The sequence below is a fragment of the Pelobates fuscus genome, chromosome 5 (genome assembly GCF_036172605.1).
Source record: "Pelobates fuscus isolate aPelFus1 chromosome 5, aPelFus1.pri, whole genome shotgun sequence".
NCBI classification, from domain to species: Eukaryota; Metazoa; Chordata; class Amphibia; order Anura; family Pelobatidae; genus Pelobates; species Pelobates fuscus.
The window spans coordinates 330,363,514-330,386,178 of NC_086321.1; the positions used below are offsets into that span (position 1 = coordinate 330,363,514).

Below are 22,665 nucleotides of genomic sequence, written 5' to 3' on the forward strand. Positions count from 1 at the left end.
TTCGGGAGACTCGCTCTTTTGGGGAAATAAAGGTATTCGTGACTTTTCTCTTCTAAACCCCAGGTAATAAAAGGAGAAGGGTTATGTAGTGGGTACCATCTTGGATCACCTGCATAGGTAGGTAGGTATCAGTTCTGTTCAAAGCCTGACATTAAATTTACATTTCCCCAGCTTTATTAGAGACACTTCAAACACTAAAACCACCTGTTGTTGTTAGCTCTTTGCTCATTACTTGCTATTAGACAGCAAGTGAACGGATGAATACTATATTTGTTCAAAATGTAGTTTGATTAATTTTGTTCATGAATTAAAGGGACACTATAGACACCCAGACCACTTCAGCTCATTGAAGTGGTCTGGGTGCACTGTCCCAGGTCCCTTAACCATGCAAAGGTAATTATTGCAGTTTTTAAACTCCATCTCTAGTGGCTGGGAGGGGAAAGCTATAAACTATAAACCTATAGTTTATCTTTAAGCTACTAGTGGATACTGACTATAGATTCCAAATAATTCTGCTGAGCAGAGTAGGATATGAGCAATGTTCCTATCAGAACACTGTTCAGACAAATGAAAAGGGTTCCGGGCACTCAACTTTTCAGATATGACAACAAATTAATAAAGCATATCACTAGGTTTGCAAGACAACGTTTTGGTCACCAAATGTGACTATCATACAGTGGCTTGATAATGATAAAAGTTGAGTGCCTGGACCCCTTTTCTTTTATCTGGACATAGTGAGAGAGGTGGTCCTGGAGCACCACGTCCATGCTTGCTGTCACTGAGAATTAAAGGGACTCTATAGTCAACATATAAAAGCAAGAAAGACAGGTCCCCCAGCCTTCCTTCTTGCTTTTATATCTACTTTCATTTATTAAAAATTATTTTCGGAGCGTTTTTATATTAAAAACTTACCTCCGTTCCAGCGCCGAGCTCCCAGCCATGCCGCGCCCCCTTTTTCGTCAAAATGACGAAATCGCGGGGCCCAATAGGACGCTTCTCATCGTGCATGCGTGGCTTCGCGCTGCACCAATCGCGTTCTTCATAGAGCGGCATTGACAGCCGCCCTATGAAGAACCTCGCTTGTAAAATGACACAGAGCACTGTGATTGGAAGGATTTCAAGCCATCCAATCACAGTGCTCTGTGTCATTTTACAAGCGTGGGAAAGTTCTTTGGAATTTTCCCAAGCTTGTAAAATGACACAGAGCACTGTGATTGGATGGATTTCAAGCCATCCAATCACAGTGCTCTGTGTCATTTTATAAGCGTGGGAAAATTCTTTGGAATTTTCCCAAGCTGTGTAAAATGACAGAGAGCACTCTGATTGGCTTAAACCAGCCAATCAGAGTGTTCTTAGCCTAATTGCAGGGCGTGGCAAGGCTTTATAAGCCTTCCCCCGCCCTGCAAAGCTCAGTCTGCGCGGAGCCCTCCATGGGTGAACATGGATTGTTTTTTTTGCGCTCGTTTTTTTTTTTTTTTTTTTTTTAATTGCGTCGGTTATTATGGCTTTTTATTTGGCCTTTTTTGGGGCTGAAGAAAGAGGATTTTAGAAGAAAGAAAACATTGAATGGTAAGTTGTTTTTTTTTTTGTATTCTTTATTTTTGCAGTGCTCAGAAAATACAAACAGGCTCGTATCGCCACAACAGCTGGCACGGGCTTAAGTAGTACAATAAAGACAATAAGAAACAATGTTGTGGTTGCTAGAATGGCACAATTTTTTGTTAAATTACGCTTTGTTGAGTGGGTACATCTAAATATATTTGTTAATAAGTGATGATTGTACAAGCTAAACAGGCTCGTCTGTGGGCTAGATGTTGCGAAGTAGACATACAATATAAACTCCCCAGACTTAGGTTATGTGTGTAGAAGCTGGTTGGATAGTTACTGTGGAAGGCAGCTAGACTGAGTATAGATATTATTAGCCGTTTACTGTGCTCCTATGAGCTCCTCTCGGGGTGTTACGAATTATGTTAACCAATAATAAACTTTTAACGTAAATGGTAATAACTAGGCATATAAAAATGAACAAAAGTTCTTAAGTCGCCGAATGTTCTGCATAGTGGAGGTCTGCTGGCTGTTCATGTCCCCGACGGTGACGATGGTTTTCCTCGGAGGGATGCAGGTACAAATGGGCGCACCTTCGCCGGGTCCCAGTGAGTGGTAGAGGAAGGTGTCGGCTAGGACGGTCCTGCCGCTGGTTGCTCAGGTAGTCCAAGCGTCTGCAGTATACCGGGTATTTCAGTGGCATCGGTAATTTTCAGATCGCCATTTTCTCTCGAGATAATTAGGCTTCTCGGTGCTCCCCATCGGTACGAGATTTTGTGGGTAGCGAGATCTTTCGTTAGTGGGCGCATTGTGCGTCTCCAGTCCAGGGTAGCTCTGGATAAGTCAGGATAAAATGTTAAGGAGTGTTCCTCAAATTGTAAAGGTGACCTGTTGCGGACGGCCGCCATGAAGGCTAGTCGGTCTTGGCTGTGCTGGAATCGGACAATAGTGTCCCTGCTGGTGCTTTGGTTGCCTGTGGCCGGCTTGGGTATTCTGTACCAGCCGTCCAGAGGCATCGCCTTGGCCTGTTTGGCGGGGAATAGAGCATTGAGCATCCTGCGGAATAAGTGCGGGAACTCCGCCGGCTCCAGTGTGTCCGGTAGGCCTCTGATTTTGACGTTTTTCCAGCGCCTTTTGTCTTCTAGGACTGCTAGAGTTTCTTTGGCTTGTGTCTGGCTTTGTTGTAAGGCCATCACTTGTCGCTCTAGTGTTAGTATGCGGTTCTCGTGGTCCGCGGAGTTCAGTTCAGTGTGTTGCAGACGTGCTGAAACTCCATTGATTTCCTCCCTGAACTGCCCTATGTCAGTCGCTATGTTGCGGCGTAGCTCATCTAGTAGGCTCCGCAGCGTGTCCTCCGTTACTGGAGGTTTCGCGGCCGGTGACAGCTTGGGGGGTACAGGTCTGGTAGGTACCTTAGTGTAGTAGTCCACCCCTTCTGCCGAGTGTTCGTCGCTGGAGGATATTCCGTCGGACATTGGCGCCATTTCTGGTCGTCCCGCGACTTGCGGCCTTCTCAGTAGTTCGCCGATATCTGCCATTGTGTGGGGTCGATCAGCTTTACATTTTTTAGTGCGTCGTCCCATGCCTTTAGCGTTGTTGGTAGCACCGTTTTGCGGGGTTCTGCAGTTAAATTCCCGAGTTGAGATGCTTTTTATTTTTGCAGCTCTCGGAGCTCTCGGAAGATGCGTCCTCACAGTATGGCCGCTGGCTCCGCCCTCCGGTAAGTTGTTTTTATCTCATTTTTTTTTTTACAGGTTTTTAGTTAAAGGTCCCCCCCTCATTATTTTAGGGTGAGGGGGGTAGGTAGGGAGATCATTTTTTTTGGGGGGGGGGGGAGGGTTAACTAGGGTCCCCCCCCCTTTGTATTTAGGGCCCCCACCCACCGCTCAGGGGTGGGGGCCGGGGGGGACAGTAGGTCCCCCCTTATGTTTATTTTTAGGGCCCCCACCCACCGCTCAGGGGTGGGGGCCGGGGGGGGGGGGCAGTAGGTCCCCCCCTTATGTTTATTTTTAGCTGTCAGCTGAAGCCACTCCCACAGCAGTGCTGACCAGCTATCAGCACACAAAGCGCGTTCACAGTGCTTTGTGTGCTGATAGCCCGTCTGAAGTATTCACCCATGCGTGAATACGTCAGACGTGAGGCCTTTTTAGGGCCTCTGAACTCGGAAGTCCCTCTGGTGGCCGCCTGATTGACTGCAACAAGAGGTGTTCCAAGCTTCCAATGTAAACACTGCATTTTCTCAGAAAATACAGTGCTTACAAGAAAAAGGCTGCAGGGAGCTGTAGCACTCACCTGAACAACCTCATTAAGCTGAAATTGTTCAGGTGACTATAGTGTCCCTTTAAGGATACTTCCTATGAGAGAAGTGTAGTGCCCCTCCATTGGAGGTTTGTACCCATCAATAACAATGTGAGGGCCAGTGGAAATGTTATATTTTATGTCAAGAGGAAGGCATACTTTATATGGACACGGGCAATAGTAGCTTCTTCTTTTGATATCACACAGTTAAAAGATGTTGAGTAGATGGACATATAAGTTTTGAAAATGAATAAAGAAATACAAAACAGGGAGACAGGAGCAGGAAGCAGCTTTTTAGGGTAGAGGATAATGAAGATTCCTTACTGTGGTCCTCAAAGCCACACTATATACAATGACCAACGGGGAGGGAAGCATCCAGGATGGACAGCCCCCTGCAGGTACTTCACTCACTAATACAGTATGTATGAGTGCCTGACAGAGGTCCTCAGCAATAAAACTAACTACAATATGCATTATATATAAGTGTATCATAGATCTTCATACAAAAAAAAACAAAAACCTTCTGTAACATAAGGTGTGTTGCAATATCCAGAGGAAGATTACGTAAATACTTTACTCACAGTAAAGTATCTAAACTGGCACTATATCTTTATCTGCGATAGGTTGAGTAAATGATTTATTTTACCACCTAGGAGTACTGAGATTCAAGCAGAATTCTACATAGAACGTTATTCATACATTAACCATTTATGGAACATACTGTCAATCCCAAATATTGCTCCAAGTGGCGCCCGGCAGTGAGGCAGAGCATTGGAATCCATCAGGCTTATTTCGTAAAAAAAAAAATGAAATGAAAAAAATATATATAAGTGATAATCCCACCCCCAGGAACTCGGACGTACCTAATACGTCCGAGTTATTCCTAAATTACTTACCCGATCGCCGATGTTCCCCCGCCCGCGATTGGTCTTCCTTTCCGTCTGGGGGGACTGTCTGACAGCCCAGACAGTCCCCTCTTGGCTAAATGGGACCCCAGTGGGCCATGTGATTGCTCTGAAATTAATGTCCATAGTGCTGCCTGCAGGGGGACTGCCTGAGCAGACAGTCAGTCCCCCTGCTGGTGCAAAAAAAGTTACAAAATATCTATAATATAATAACTATATATATATATATGTATATATATATATATATATATATATATATATATATATATATATATATATATATATATATATATATATATATATAAATAAATAAAGATAGGTTTGGCACTCTTCCTTTAAAAAATAAAAATTTCCAATACGTACCAGGGTGAAAATCAGCCAGCGAAAATATCTAGGAATGAGAAATATAAGCGCACACCTGGGTTTAAGTGTTATACAGTTTACTGTGTCCGTAATTTCAAAATTCAAGAGATCAACGTTTCAACCTATTCAGGTCTTTATCAAGATCAGAACATAAAACATTTCAATAAGTGCACATTTATAAGAATACAAATTAATTGCTTACCCAGTGAAGTGCAGAGACCCTCCCCAAGCGATCGGCACCCGGAAGTGTGCAGAAGCCGCAGGTGATGTCATTACGTTACGTTGCGTGACGTTACGTCCCGTGGTGATTACAGCGGTTGCTAAGCAACCTGAAGTGATAATGAGAGTGAGAGATAAGAGATAGTTGCACACTATCAATCTGGCATCGGAGGATAAAGCAACTATAGTAGAGACTTACACAGAGTGTATATACAAGTGATCTGAGTGTCAAACGCAACAAACCAGTGAAGTGAAGAAAAAACGCTATGTGATCAAATAAATCAGTGAAGTGTGTCTCAGCTATAGATAAGGATGTGTAGTATCTGTATGGGACAATAGTCTGTGGAATCCTTATTTCTGTATATCAAATACCCACTGTCTTATAGAACAGACAAGGGATATATTTGGAAATGTAATCTTACTGTCATTTGAAATATCACAGAAAATAGAGTCCCCATACAGAGAGACAAGTGTGGATCAAAGGTGGAAGAGACAAACAGGCTGAAATCCATAATATTCCCATTATAACTATACTTAAAGGCATATCTATACCCTTGTATGGGGACTCTATTATCTGTGATATTTAAGTGGCTACTAAAAAAGACGACATACCCCATACTGAATACCCTGGGTTTTCTACTTTAAAAAAATAAATACATGTGAGGTGTATTCAGAGATTTATGACAGATGCCAGTGTTACAATGTCACTATTTATACATTTTAAAAATATATATTTTGAAACAGAAATGTCCCACTTGTACTTATTGCCCTATAACTTGCAAAAAAAGCATGTAAACATTGGGTGTTTTCAAACTCAGAACAAAATTTAGAAACTATGTAACACAAGTGGTTTTTGGCGGTTGTAGATGCGTAACAGATTTTGGGTGTCAATGTTAGAAAAAGTGTGTTTTTGTACATTTTTTTTCATCATATTTTATAAATAAATGTACAGTAAATTTTCTGATATGATAAAAATAATGGTATCTTTAGAAAGACCATTGAATGGCGTGAAAAACGGTATATAATATGTGTGGGTAAAGTAAATTAGTAAGAGGAAAATTACAGCTAAACACAAACACAGCAGAAATGTAAAAACAGCCCTGGTCCTTAACGGTTAGAAAATGTAAAAACGGGCTGGTCACTAAGGGGGTTAAATGCACGCAGGTTTTCAATTGGGATATATCTACTAAACAGTGTTTTATATTTATTTTATATTTGGCAGTGGAGTATTCTTTTAACCCCTTAAAACCGGAGGGCGTACTATTACGCCCTATTCTAAGCGGCTCTAAACGCCGCAGGGCGTAATAGTACGCCCTCCGGTTTTTTTTTACTTACCCGGTAGCCGGCGACCCCACGCCGGCGATCGCGGTTGGGGGGACTCCCAGGGAGCCCCCTGCGGCACATCCGACGTCCTGCAGCCCCTCCCCCCTCTCCCCGGCCATGTGAGAGTGAGGTCCTTGCAAGGACCTCACAATCACATGGTTGGGTTAGCTGCCTGGTGCATTGCCAGGAGAGGGACTAACTGTAATGACAGTTAGTCCCCCTGCTGGCTTGAAATAAAATAAAATAAATTAAATAAGTGTAAAAAAATATATATATATATACTTAGATCATATATATATATTTGATCTAAGTATATATATACACATACACACACACACACACACACACATACACTGTCTAGGTGTATCTTACTATTAATATATATATATATATATAATTATATATATATATATATATTAATATCAAAGTACACGTAGACTGATACTGATTAAATATATATATAATTATTGTTAGATATATTTATATATAATATAAAAAATTTTTAAATACGTTAAAAAATAAAATAAAAAAAATAATTTCAAAAAAATAATTTCAAAATATATTGATGTGTGTTATTTCGTTCTAACTGTATTGTGATATTAATATATATATTTATATCAAAATACACGTAGAACAAAATAATATATATATCTATATACATAAATATATACGTATATATCACTATATTTATACCTATATAATAATAAAAATATTTTTTAAAAATTATATATATATATACATACATATATATATACACATACGTATATATATATATATATGCATATATTAATTCTACATATATATTTATGTAATATTTTTACATAATTAGGTATCTTAATTAATTACAATTAGCGGGACCTGCCTGACAACCCATGCCGAAAGTATAGGGAATTTAATTTGCTAGCACTATATTTAACACTATAACTTTCCAAGACACCATAAACCTGTACATGGGGGGTACTGTTTTACTAGAGAGACTTCGCTGAATTTGCTGAGGTGAATTACAGTTGGACAGACATATAGCAAATGCCAGGTTTTGTTTACGTTTTGTTTTGTTCACAACTTGTGCATTTGGCTCAAAATTGCCAAACTGTAAACAAAGCTGACTTGGGGATTGTTGAAATTCAAAATTAAGGCTAAAATAATTACAATATTGTGTTGGAGTAGTTTTATAACTCAGCTACTTTGTACTGATTGTTGTCACTATTTAGTAACAGGCCTTCCTTGTGTTCAATGAGAGAAGGTGGGTATTAATATAGCATTTTTTTTTACCTGATTCACAATCAATGCCTCCTCCTGCAGCCTGTTTGCTAGGAACCTTTTTTCCTCGGGACTCATGTTGCTCAGGTCTAGGCGGGCATGTTTCCAAGCCGTACTCAGGAGCCAACATGGCGGCGCCCAGGCCGGCTGTCAATGTGTTTACATTCCGCGATGCCCAGACGTCGCCTGACCCGGTGCAGGAGCCGGTGACCGAGGGTCCGGCGATAATCGTGCTGGATAACGGCTCGTTCCAGTTACGGGCAGGATGGGCTGGGAAGGGACCCAGTCTGCAGCTCCGCTCGGTGGTGGCCCGCAGCCGGGGTGGCCCCCGCAGTCTCAGTCGGGTGGGGAATGATATCCCCAATCTGGAGCCCCTCCGCTGGCTCCTACGGACACCGTTTGACCGGAACTTACCGGTGAACCTGGAGCTGCAGGAGCTGCTGTGCGACCATGTGTTCCAGAAGCTGGGGGTGGCCTCTCAGGTACCAGGACAGGGCAGGACATTATAGGACATGGGTACTAGTACATTATAGGACATGGGTACTAGTACATTATAGGACATGGGTACCAGTACATTATAGGACATGGGTACCAGTACATTATAGGACATGGGTACCAGTACATTATAGGACATGGGTACCAGTACATTATAGGACATGGGTACCAGTACATTATAGGACATGGGTACCAGTACATTATAGGACATGGGTACCAGTACATTATAGGACATGGGTACCAGTACATTATAGGACATGGGTACCAGTACATTATAGGACATGGGTACCAGTACATTATAGGACATGGGTACCAGTACATTATAGGACATGGGTACCAGTGCACTATAGGACATGGGTACCAGTGCACTATAGGACATGGGTACCAGTGCACTATAGGACATGGGTACCAGTGCACTATAGGACATGGGTACTAGTACATCATAAGGCATTTTATACATTGTAGGACATGTTATACATTATTATTATTGTTATTTTATTATTTATATAGCGCCATCACATTCCGTAGCGCTGTGCAATGGGATTGGACATGTTTTATATTATAGGACATATTGGACATTACAGGACATACGGATTAGTGCATAAAAGGGCATATTGTAAATCATAGGTACTAGTACATCAGAACACATAATGGACATCATAGGACATCGTATAGGTAATAGTACATCATAGGACATAGGTACTAGTACATAATAGCACATATTGTACATCATAGGACATCGTATAGGTAATAGTACATCATAGGACATAGGTACTACTAGTACATAATAGCACATATTGTACATCATAGGTACTAGTACATAATAGCACATATTTTACATCATAGGTACTAGTACATAATAGCACATATTGTACATCATAGGACATCGTATAGGTATTAGTACATCATAGGAGGTGTTATACATCATAGCACATAATATGACATATTGTCCAGCTGTCATGATTTTACAATCCCTGATCTTGGTTATGGCAAGCTAATATACTTGCATATGTGAAGTACTACGGTAATTAAAGGGAATACATGGAGTATAAGTGACACTGTATTTTTGATGCATTTTATAGCTAACGAATTAAAATAAATGTTAAAAAAATATTAATTATTCCTTCAGAATTTCCAGGCCAAAATAAATCCCAGTTTAGTGGGTCTGTGTGCAACTACAGGCATACATACACCTACCTAACAGGGAGAGACCTCCAAGCAGAAGCATTTCTTTCAGTCATAAGGATCTCTTGTAACCCCATCTGAATAAGATACTGCAGTTTTGTCAGTACATTTTAGGGTGCTCTATGTTCCATTATTTTTGCAATCATGTAAATTTGTTGTGGTGCGTAGTAATTATGCAACATAAGAATTCTTTATACTGTATGGCAGTAGTTATTTGATGCTGCCCATAAATATGTATATGTGACAGGGTTAATCTGCAACCTGAATTATGGGTAATCAGTTGGTTGAAGCTATAGATTACATAGGTTAGTACTGTGTGTGTTAAAATTATGGCAGGATTTTGCATTGATGCTGTGTCACCCTCCTTAGTTTGTGTATACTGTGGCTCTCTCATTTTTAAAGACCAAAAATAGCATAGCTGACTCAGTGAATCTTTCCAGTTTGGCTATTTTGGTCTTGCGTTTGAAATTTACTTTAAATTGTAATTTTAGTAGATAAGCCTGGGCAGCATGTAAAAACCCAGATCTACTTAATTAGGCGCTACAATTGTAAAAAGGACAGTCTTTTGGAATGTGCATCTTCTGCCAGTGTACAGTTTGTATGACTTGCATATAGAGGTGCAGCTGCATGATAAGCTGTTTGGGTGTTTCTGTTGAAAAGCATAATAACGACTAAGTCTTTTCTGACACTGGTGGCATGATACAGTCAAGACGAAAGCACAGAGGTTACAGAACAAATGTAATGGTGACAAGAGTGTGCAAATAAATGAGTTTGTCAATTAGTTCTGTACATATGTTGGCACTAAAGCTTCTTTCAAGAAAAAGAAAGGTATAAACAATATACCAGCGAGTGGAGCGCTATAATGAATATTGATATAAAAAATGAGGGGGTATACTCACCCCTCCAACATAGTGATACAATGTGTCCAAATGTACATACAAAGTAAAACAACAAAAAGAGAGAATATAGTGCAGATGGTTTACAAAAATAAAAAATGAATAATAGTAGCAATTGGTTGAAACCACTCACGTGGGTTGGAGCCTATAAGCTATTGGCTCCGTAAGTGACTCCTTTTTGCTCTTGAGGCAGCAACACACCCCTTTATCCCACACGATGTTCTCCCGAAGATATGGAACAAGCAGAGAGAGAGAACCTCATAGGTGGTATTGTACAGATAGTGTATACAAAATAGTGAGATAGTAATGATTATGCTCACCTTAGACAGAGCCTTGAATTCCTGGCTCTGAGGTTTGTTGGCAATAGGGATCGACCGATTATCGGTTTTACCGATATAATCGGCCGATATTCGGTATTTTCGGCAATATCGGTATCGGCCAATAGGGATACCGATATTGCCGATAATACCTCCCAGGACCGCCAGGCTCATTACAAGCCCGGCGGTCCTGGGGGGGGCGGGCAGCAAGCGTTTACTCACCTCCCAGCAGCTCCTCCAGCTCCCCAGTGTAAATCTCGCGAGACCCGCGGCCAGCTCTGACGCCCGCGGGTCTCGCGAGATTTACACTGGGGAGCTGGAGGAGCTGCTGGGAGGTGAGTAAATGCTTGCTGCCCACCCCATCCCTCCCCCCCCTCCCCCAGCTAAGCAAATGCCACTGGACCACCAGGGATTAACATATCCCCCCTCCCTGGCAAGGCAACAAGCAGGGAGGGGGGGACAACAATAAATAAATAATAATAATTAAATATATAAAAAAAAAAATTTAATATAAAAAATAAATGTTTTAATAAAAAATGCCCCCTCACACATACACTATTATTATACACATACACTACACAAACACACTGTGTATATAATTCAGTGTGTTTGTATAGTGTGTGTGTATATATAATGCACACTACACAAACACACTGCATTATAAACACACACTGCATTATATACACACACACTACACAAACACACACTGCATTATACACACACACACACACACTATACAAACACACTGCATTATACACACACACACACACACACTATACAAACACACACTGCATTATATACACACACACTGCATTATATACACACACACTATACAAACACACTGCATTATATAAACACTACACAAACACTGCATTATATAAACATTACACAAACACACTGCATTATATAAACACTGCATTATATACACAGTGTGTTTGTGTAGTGTGTTTATATAATTCAGTGTGTTTGTGTAGTGTGTTTATATAATGCACACTACACACACACTGCATTATATACAAACACACACACACTACATTCACTATACACACACACTACGCATTCCTTATATACACACACTACACAAACACACACACTTTGCATTTAGTATATACAGCATTCACTTTACGCACACTACCCACACACTACACAAACACTCTGCTTTCATTATATACACACTAGACAAATACACACTGCATCCACTACACAAACACACACTGCATCCACACCACTCACACTACACAAACACACACTGCATCCACTACACACACGCTGCATCCACTACACACACACACTGCACTAACACTGCATCCACTACACACACATACACAGCTCCCCTGTCTAAACACACTGCATCCACTACACGTGGCATGTATATTTTGTGCATTTACCTTTAGAAATAGTTTTTTATTTTCCAAAATGGTAAATGTACAGAATATCGGCAAATTATATCGGCTATCGGCCTGAAAGTTCACAGAATATCGGTATCGGTATCGGCTCTAAAAAATCAATATCGGTCGATCCCTAGTTGGCAATGTGCTAATTTATTGGATAGCATTCCCCACATAGAGTTCCTGGAGGCTAGAAAGGACTATATGGACTAATATAAAAAAATAACTATTTATTGTAGCGATAAAAAATAATAAAAACAATATTTAGACTTCTCAAAAGCATATAAGCTAAAAGATAGAAAGTCCAAGTATAAAAGTCCAAACTCCAGCTAAACGCGTTTCACTCTTGTATGAGCTTCCTCAGTAGCTGTGGGAAGCTACTGAGGAAGCTCATACAAGAGTGAAACGCGTTTAGCTGGAGTTTGGACTTTTATACTTGGACTTTCTATCTTTTAGCTTATATGCTTTTGAGAAGTCTAAATATTGTTTTTATTATTATTTTTTATCTCTACAATAAATAGTTATTTTTTTATATTAGTCCATATAGTCCTTTCTAGCCTCCAGGAACTCTATGTGGGGAATGCTATCCAATAAATTAGCACATTGCCAACAAACCTCAGAGCCAGGAATTCAAGGCTCTGTCTAAGGTGAGCATAATCATTACTATCTCACTATTTTGTATACACTATCTGTACAATACCACCTATGAGGTTCTCCCTCTCTGCTTGTTCCATATCTTCGGGAGAACATCGTTTGGGATAAAGGGGTGTGTTGCTGCCTCAAGAGCAAAAAGGAGTCACTTACGGAGCCAATAGCTTATAGGCTCCAACCCACGTGAGTGGTTTCAACCAATTGCTACTATTATTCATTTTTAATTTTTGTAAACCATCTGCACTATATTCTCTCTTTTTGTTGTTTTACTTTGTATGTACATTTGGACACATTGTATCACTATGTTGGAGGGGTGAGTATACCCCCTCATTTTTTATATCAATATTCATTATAGCGCTCCACTCGCTGGTATATTGTTTATACCTTTCTTTTTCTTGTATTTTGCACTTTATTGTGGATTAAGGTATTCCACTTTTTGTGTTGAGCTGCTTTTATTCAGGCACTTTAGTATATCACTCACTATCTCAGTAAGGGATAGTTATTGTTTTCTCTGTGTGTTTCATACTAAAGCTTCTTTCCCTAACTATGGAAAGTGTATACCATAGAGTGATTTACAACACACTCCTGCTTTGTATATACACTGATCAGACAGAACATTAAACCACTGACAGGTGAAGTGAATAACAGTAGCACCTGCCAAGCGGTGGGATATATTAGGCATCCAGTGAACAGTCCATTCTTGAATATCATGTGTTGGAAGCAGGAAAAATGGGCAAGCAAAAAGATCCGAGTGACTTTAACAAGGGCCAAATAGTGATGGCTAGACGACTAGGTCAGAAAATCTCAGAAACTGCAAGTCTTGTTGTGTGTTCCTGATGTGCAGTGGTTAGTACCTGACGAAAGTGGTGCAAGGAAGGACAGCCGGCGATGGGGTTGTGTGCACCGCCCAAGGCTCATTGATGCACACGGGGATAGAAAGCTAGCTTGTCTGGTCAGATCACAGAGAAGCTACTGTAACTCAAATTGGTGGAAAACGTAATGCTGGCCATGATGGACCATGGAGCAAGATAATTGCCTCCTCATGAATCCTTATTTTAGATCAGGTGGTTGTGTGTGCATTGTTTATCTAGAGGAGAGACGCAGCTGGATGCACTATGGGAAGAAGGCAGGGCGGTGGAAACAGTGTTATGCTCTGGGCATTGTTCTACTGGGAAACCTTGGGTCCTGGCATTCATGGGCATGCTACTTTGATACATACCACCTATCTAGACATTGTTGCAGACCACGTACAGTCCTTAATGGCAATGGTGTTTCCTGATAACAGTGGCCTCTTTCAGCATCATAATGCACCCTGCCACACTGCAAAACTGTTCAGGAACGGTTTGAAGAACATGACAGAGTTCAAGGTATTGCCTTAACTTTCAAATTCACCAGATCTGAATCCGATTGAGCATCTGTGGGATTTACTGGAACAATAAATCCGATCCATGTAGGCCCCAAAGCACAACTTGCAGAACTTAAAGGGACACTGTAGGCACCCAGACCACTTTAACTCATTGAAGTGGTCTGGGTGCCAACTCCGATCACCCTTAAGCCTGCAAGTGTAATTATTGCAGTTTTTATAAACTGCAATAATTACCTTGCAGGGTTAAGTCCTCCCTAGTGGCTGTCTACCAGACAGCTACTAGAGGGACTTCCTGCTTCTTAGACGACATTTAGTCGTCTAAAAGACGCTGGACGTCCTCACGCTATGCATGAGGATCTCCAGTGTCACCGAAAGCCCCATAGGAATAATTGCTGTGCATGTGCATCAGGTCTCCACTGTCGGCGGGGGAAGAGCGTGGGCAAAGCCTGACCTATGCTTCAGTGAGGCGGGATGGGGGTCGGGTTGGAGGGGAGCACTGTAGGATTAGCTAGTGGCTGGAAAACGGGTTTGTTTTCCTGGTACTAGAGAATACCTTTAAAGGATCTGCTGATAATGTCTTGGTGCCAAATACCACAGGTGCCCTGTGGTATCTGGCACCAAGACATTAGCAGCAGATCCTTTAAGTCCTGCAGAATTCTTGTGGAGTCCATGCCTCGACGCATCAGACCTACACAATATCAGGCTGGGGGTTCTAAAAGAATGTGACTCACATAATTTAAGCACTAAAGCTATGATATCCAACTGAGGAAACACCTGTGATAAAATCATGAAAAACAACATTTACTAACCAGTGTACAAAACAGTTGTAAAAACAGTGCACCTGCTTCAAATTACTGTAATTCCGCAACTGGAATAGTAACTTGCTGCAAATGCTTTAAGCTACTAGACTTGATTGACCCCACTTCCTGGAAGAGAAGTGACCGGGATGACAACAGTGAGTTTAGTAAATTTACACCACCTCTAATAAACGCATGGACATGGGCGTCCGCAGGAATTTTTCCAGGGGGGGGCATAATTGTAATGACATCTATGCTTGGCCCCTTTTTGACAGTGCCATGAAGGGGAGGAGCATAGTGATTAGCACATAAAGCCAGGGTGAATAGCGTTTTCACAACTATGGTGTCAGGAATACATGTTTGTATTCCTGACACTATAGTGTTCCTTTAAGCAAATTAAAGGAACATTCTGGTCACCATAACAACTTCATCTAAATGAAAATGCTATGATGCCAGGAAGCCCCTGGGTGCTCTTTCCTTTAAGGCAGTGTTCCCCAACCCCCGGGCCGCGGACCGGTACCGGTCCGTGGATCAAATGGTACCGGGCCACCCAGGGGTGTGTGAGTCTGCCGGCTAATGCAGGGCTGGCAGTGTCAAAGTGCCAGCCCTGCAATGTGCCTGCGGACCGGGGAGGGAGATCAGAGATCTCCCTCCCCGGTCTGCAGGCACTGTGCTGACAGCCGGCAGCGGAGTGAATGAGAGAGGACTCGGGAGCTCTTACCTGCAGCTCCTCCGGGTCCTCCTCTCGCGAGATTTGGAGCGTTGCTGCGGTAACCACGGCAACGCTCCAAATCTCGCGAGAGTGAACTCTAGCCCTGTAACTGGGCTAGAGTTCATCTCACCACCACTGGGACCACCAGGGATTCCCCACCGGACCACCAGGGACTAAGAAATGTCCCCCCTCCTCCCAGTAAAGGTAAGAAGGGAGGGGGGACATGAATATATTAATTTTCATTAAATAAAAAAAATATTAAAAAGCCTCCCTACCCTCCTTACCCCCCATACACACACTGCCCCATGCACACACTACACACATTGCCCCACAAACACTGCCCCCATGCACACACTACACACACAGCCCCACAAACACTGCCCACATACACACACTGCCCCACAAACACTGCCCCCTCATACACACCTGCCCCACAAACACTGCCCCCATACACACACTACACACACTGCCCCACAAACACTGCCCCATACACACACTACACACACTGCCCCATACACACACTACACACACTGCCCCCATACACACACTACACACACTGCCCCCATACACACACTGCCCCACACACACTGCCCCCATACACACACTACACACACTGCCCCACAAACACTGCCCCCTCATACACACCTGCCCCACAAACACTGCCCCCATACACACACTACACACACTGCCCCACAAACACTGCCCCCATACACACACTACACACACTGCCCCCATACACACACTACACACACTGCCCCCATACACACACTACACACACTGCCCCCATACACACACTGCCCCACACACACTGCCCCCATACACACACTACACACACTGCCCCACAAACACTGCCCCTATACACACACTACACACACTGCCCCACAAACACTGCCCCCATGCATACACTACTGGCGCCATAACAGAGGGCAGAGGAGACTTGTGATCGGGCAACAGAGAGAAGGGGCACTGCATGGAAGCAGAGGCAGCTTGGGACAAGGTAGGTAGGAGACTGAAATACAGCCTTGAGTTCCCAGCCACAGAAACTCCCCCAGTCTGTGACTGGGAAAGAACCTGCGGAGTATAGGTGGTGTTACATCAGCATTAGTCTGCTGGTGTAACACTACCTACCTATCCTGTCTGTCACATACCCTCATATGTACCCCATTTTTATTAACTCTCACATGAGCATGCTATATACATTCAGTCTGCGTATGTGTGGGACCGTGAACCAACAATTTTGAGTCTATGTCTTTATGTGACTGTGTTTGTGATTTTCTCACTATGTATGTGTCTGTGTTTTTTTAATATATGTGACTGTTTTTTTTTTTTTGTCTTATTAAATCAAAACAAGCGGGCCACGGAAAAATTATCAAACGTTTACCGGTCCGCGGCAATAAAAAGGTTGGGGAGCACTGCTTTAAGGGGTTAAACCGCTCTCAAATGGTTTAACCCCAAAGGCTTCCTCCAGTTTCAGGTCCCTCAGTGGTATTCGGCATCTGAAACGGAGTGTCAGGAAGTGCAGATTGACGTCAGGCATGGGTGCCGCTGATTGGCTAGAGTTGACAGTTGACGCTAGTTCCCGGTTCATAATATTTTAAAACTTTTTTATGAATGGGGAGCTACTGATTGGCTTAGAGTGCCAGTTGACCGCTCTAGCCAATCAGCAACACCCCTACCCAGCGGCACTCTTTGCTTCCTGACACTAAGTAAATAAAAGTGAACATATTAACACTGATATTATTTTTTACCTGGGGAGATGAGAAAGTCTAGAGTTTCCCTGCCAGGCCCAGGTACCAAAGCCTTATGATGTGGTGTCCAGAATAAAGTGGAGGGTTCAGTTCATCAAATCTCCTTTTCTTCTCCTTCATTTGACAGTCTTCTTTTTCTTCTAACACTGTCTTCTATATTTGGCTCCTTCTGCTCCTTTACCTTTCTGCTCCCTTCTGCTCCTTTCTCATTCAGATTCCTTTCTGACCCTTTCTGCTCCTTCTCCTACTTTAGCTTTGTGCTCCTTGCTGTCCCTTTCTGCTCCTTCTTCAACTTTACCTTTGTGCTCCTTCTGATTCTTCCTGCTCCTTTACCTTTGTTCTCCTTCTGTCCCTTTCTGCTCCTTGCAGACCCTTGCTGCCCCTGCTCCTTGCATACCCTTCCTGCTCCTTGCTACCCCTGCTCCTTGCTGACTCTTCATTTAGCCCCCCCATGCCTCACTTGCCTAATCTATAGGCTGCCCCCCCATGCCTCACTTGCCTAATCTATAGGCTGCCCCCCCTCCTCCATTCCTCACTTGCCTAATCTATAGGCTGCCCCCCCCCCCTCCATGCCTCACTTGCCTAATCTTTAGGCTGCCCCCCCCATGCCTCACTTGCCTAATCTTTAGGCTGCCCCCCCCCCCATGCCTCACTTGCCTTATTTTTAGGCTGACCCCCATGCCTCACTTGCCTTATTTTTAGGCTGACCCCCATGCCTCACTTGACTAATCTTTAGGCTGCCACCCCATGCCTCACTTGCCTAATCTATAGGCTGCCCCCCCCCCATCCCTCACTCCCCTAATATATAGGCTGCCCCCCCCATCCCTCACTCCCCTAATATATAGGCTGCCCCCCATCCCTCACTCCCCTAATATATAGGCTGCCCCCCTATCCCTCACTCCCCTAATATATAGGCTGCCCCCCACCCCTCACTCCCCTAATATATAGGCTTCCCCCCTATCCCTCACTCCCCTAATATATAGGCTTCCCCCCCATCCCTCACTCCCCTAATATATAGGCTGCCCCCATCCCTCACTCCCCTAATATATAGGCTGCTCCCCCCCATCTCTCACTCCCCTAATATATAGGCTGCTCCCCCCCATCCCTCACTCCCCTAATATTTAGGCTGCCCCCCATCCCTCACTCCCCTAATATATAGGCTGCCTCCCCACCCCTCACTCCCCTAATCTATAGGCTGCCCCCCCATCCCTCACTCCCCTAATATATAGGCTGCCCCCATCCCTCACTCCCCTAATATATAGGCTGCCCCCATCCCTCACTCCCCTAATATATAGGCTGCTCCCCCCCATCTCTCACTCCCCTAATATATAGGCTGCTCCCCCCCATCCCTCACTCCCCTAATATTTAGGCTGCCCCCCATCCCTCACTCCCCTAATATATAGGCTGCCTCCCCACCCCTCACTCCCCTAATCTATAGGCTGCCCCCCCATCCCTCACTCCCCTAATATATAGGTTGCCCCCCCCCATCCCTCACTCTCCTAATATATATGCTGCCCCCCATCCCTCACTCCCCTAATATATAGGCTGCCCCCCATCCCTCACTCCACTAATATATAGGCTGCCCCCCCCATCCCTCACTCCCCTAATATATAGGCTGCCCCCCCATCCCTCACTCCCCTAATATATAGGCTTCCCCCCTATCCCTCACTCCCCTAATATATAGGCTGCCCCCCATCCCTCATTCCCCTAATATATAGGCTGCCCCCCCATCCCTCACTCCCCTAATATATAGGCTGCCCCCCCATCCCTCACTCCCCTAATATATAGGCTGCCCCCCCATCCCTCACTCCCCTAATATTTAGGCTGCCCCCCCATCCCTCACTCCCCTAATATATAGGCTGCCCCCCCATCCCTCACTCCCCTAATATATAGGCTGCCCCCCCATCCCTCACTCCCCTAATATATAGGCTGCCCCCCCATCCCTCACTCCCCTAATATATAGGCTGCCCCCCCAACCCCCCCCATCCCTCACTCCCCTAATATATAGGCTGCTCCCCTAATATTTAGGCTGCCCCCCCATCCCTCACTCCCCTAATATATAGGCTGCCCCCCCATCCCTCACTCCCCTAATATATAGGCTGCCCCCCCATCCCTCACTCCCCTAATATATAGGCTGCCCCCCCCCCATCCCTCACTCCCCTAATATATAGGCTGCCCCCCCATCCCTCACTCCCCTAATATTTAGGCTGCCCCCCCATCCCTCACTCCCCTAATATTTAGGCTGCCCCCCATCCCTCACTCCCCTAATATTTAGGCTGCCCCCCCATCACTCACTCTCCTAATATTTAGGCTGCCCTCATTCCCCTAATATATAGGCTGCCCCCCCATCCCTCACTCCCCTAATATATAGGCTGCCCCCCCCATCCCTCACTCCCCTAATATTTAGGCTGCCCCCCCCATCACTCACTCTCCTAATATTTAGGCTGCCCTCATTCCCCTAATATATAGGCTGCCCCCCATCCCTCATTCCCCTAATATATAGGCTGCCCCCCCATCCCTCACTCCCCTAATATATAGGCTGCCCCCCCATCCCTCACTCCCCTAATATATAGGCTGCCCCCCCATCCCTCACTCCCCTAATATATAGGCTGCCCCCCCATCCCTCACTCCCCTAATATATAGGCTGCCCCCCCATCCCTCACTCCCCTAATATATAGGCTGCCCCCCCTCCCCCATCCCTCACTCCCCTAATATATAGGCTGCCCCCCCCATCCCTCACTCCCCTAATATTTAGGCTGCCCCCCCATCCCTCACTCCCCTAATATTTAGGCTGCCCCCCATCCCTCACTCCCCTAATATTTAGGCTGCCCCCCCATCACTCACTCTCCTAATATTTAGGCTGCCCTCATTCCCCTAATATATAGGCTGCCCCCCCATTCCTCACTCCCCTAATATATAGGCTGCCCCCCCACTCCCCTAATATATAGGCTGCCCCCCCATCCCTCACTCCCCTAATATATAGGCTGCCCCCCATCCCTCACTCCCCTAATATATAGGCTGCCCCCCATCCCTCACTCCCCTAATATATAGGCTGCCCCCCCACTCCCCTAATATATAGGCTGCCCCCCCACTCCCCTAATATATAGGCTGCCCCCCACTCCCCTAATATATAGGCTGCCCCCCCCATCCCTCACTCCCCTAATATATAGGCTGCCCCTCACTCCCCTAATATATAGGCTGCCCCCCCCCCATCCCTCACTCCCCTAATATATAGGCTCCCCCCATCCCTCACTCCCCTAGTATTTAGGCTGCCCCCCCCCATCCCTCACTCCCCTAATCTATAGGCTATTTTAAACCCCCACCCCATCCCTCACTTACCTGATCTGTAGGCTGTCTCTGTTGCCTGTATGTGTTGCTCCCCTGCGGTTTCACTCAGCAGAGAGAAGCAGGGATAGATGCAGCTTCCTGTCCCTGTCTCTCTCCATACACAGCGCCACCTACTGGCCGGCGTCGGTATTGCACTGTATTTTCAATTTCACACGAAAATCAGCAGAACAAGCTGAAAAATGCGGGGGGGGGGGGGGTGGCGGCGGCAAGTGCCCCCCCTTGCCCCTCCCTGCGGACGCCCATGCGCATGGAACTACCTATAAGACGCAGTAAAAGTTGAAAACCTGACCTACCATGTTATACTCCTTAATCACACCTTTGACTAAATGCATAACAGTGTAGAATGGCACCAAAAGGAAATTGAAAATATGGCAAGGTAGCCTTACTGGGTTTAGAGGAACACTCTAACACAGGCATTATAACCAGTACAGTGTGCTGTAGTTGTTATGCTGCCAGAAATGCTCTGGCAGATCCCCCTCCCATGTAAGTAGCCATAACATTTTGTTAACGTTTTGACTTACTTGGGGTCCTCCGACCACCACTTCTCTTCAGCGCCAGAAGCTCCTGCACAGAGAAATGGGCCAGCCCATAGGTTGAGAGCATTAGATGTCGAGGAGGAGGAGCACCATTAGTGGTTTGACTTCTTACATTGGGAAGGATACAAGGGCACTTCTGGCACTATAGCACACTGTAGTTGCTATGGTGCTTGGAATGTTCCTTTAATTATGCACATACGTTTTAACCATTTATTGTTATTCAATTGTATAGCAATACACATTAAAGAACGACTTGGTGCAAAGTTACATGAGTGCATACGATCATCATACAGATAATCATCCCTTTTTTTTCTTTGTTAATTAAATGGTGAATGCTTCCCCATTAGAAAGCATTGACTTCAGTGCAGTGGAAGAGCCTCTAGTGTATTCAGCAAGTCAACCACTAGAAGTAGATTTAACACCACAATGTAAACACCGCACTGCACATTGAGATGAAGGGGTCTGGGTGATTATGGTGCTTAGATCAGGGCTCGATAAATCCCAGGTCGCCATGGCGACTAGAAATTTTGCCCTGGCGTCTGGTATTTGTCAGCCTCTTACCTAAAGTGGCCAGCTGGGCAAACAATGGAGCCGGCCGGCTACCCAACCGCTCAGTGAGCGTTGTAGCCGGCCACTCGCGGGAGCTTTGAGGCGGCCATCTCAGGGATCTTTGTAGAGGACGCCTGCCCGCGGGAGGTATGGAGGTGGCAGGCTGGGGCAGCGCGCAAGGGAGCAGTCTTCCTTCAGCTCCTATCTGCTCCCTCGCGCTGTGTAGTGGAGTCGGAATATGACGTCATTCTGGCCCCGGTGCGAGGGAGCAGAGAGGAGCTGCAGGAAGACTGCTCCCTCGCGAGCAGGAATAACTGCCCCACTGGACCCCAGGTTAAGTCCACTCAGCTCTCCCAAAGGTAGGGATGCTAGGTGGCTTAGAATTAAAAAATATAAATGTGTGTGTGTGTCTATCAGAGTGTGTGTCTTTTAGGTACCTACCCCCCTCTGATCACATTATCGTGTTGTTGGTTTTTTACTTGCCTTTTTACCCCACGCCGTTCTGGTTTCGCTGTTGCTTGTCACGCCTCCGTAGCTAAGCTAAGCCAATGCTTTCCCTGAGGAAAGCATTGGGAGGATATTACGCATGTTCTCTATGGGTAACAATCAGCGCCTCCATGTAGAGCACTAACACAGGACTCTAGTGGCCGTCTGAGTGACTGTCACTAGAGGTCTTAGTAGGCAGCAATGTAAATGCTGCCTTTTCTCTGAAAAGGCAGCGTTTACATTGAAAAGGCTACAGAGGCAGGCTATAGGCACCAGAA

General features: G+C 44.7%; 1 protein-coding gene across 1 annotated transcript in view; it reads left to right on the forward strand.

Moving 5' to 3' along the window:
* The first annotated feature begins 8,017 nt into the window (after nucleotides 1-8,017).
* ACTR5 (actin related protein 5) overlaps nucleotides 8,018-22,665 on the forward strand; it is a 29,766-nt gene continuing 15,118 nt past the window's right edge. The window contains exon 1 of the mRNA XM_063453251.1: nucleotides 8,018-8,395. Coding sequence (XP_063309321.1) covers nucleotides 8,042-8,395 — 354 coding nt within the window. The 5' untranslated portion in view covers nucleotides 8,018-8,041. The remainder of the gene's footprint in view (nucleotides 8,396-22,665) is intronic.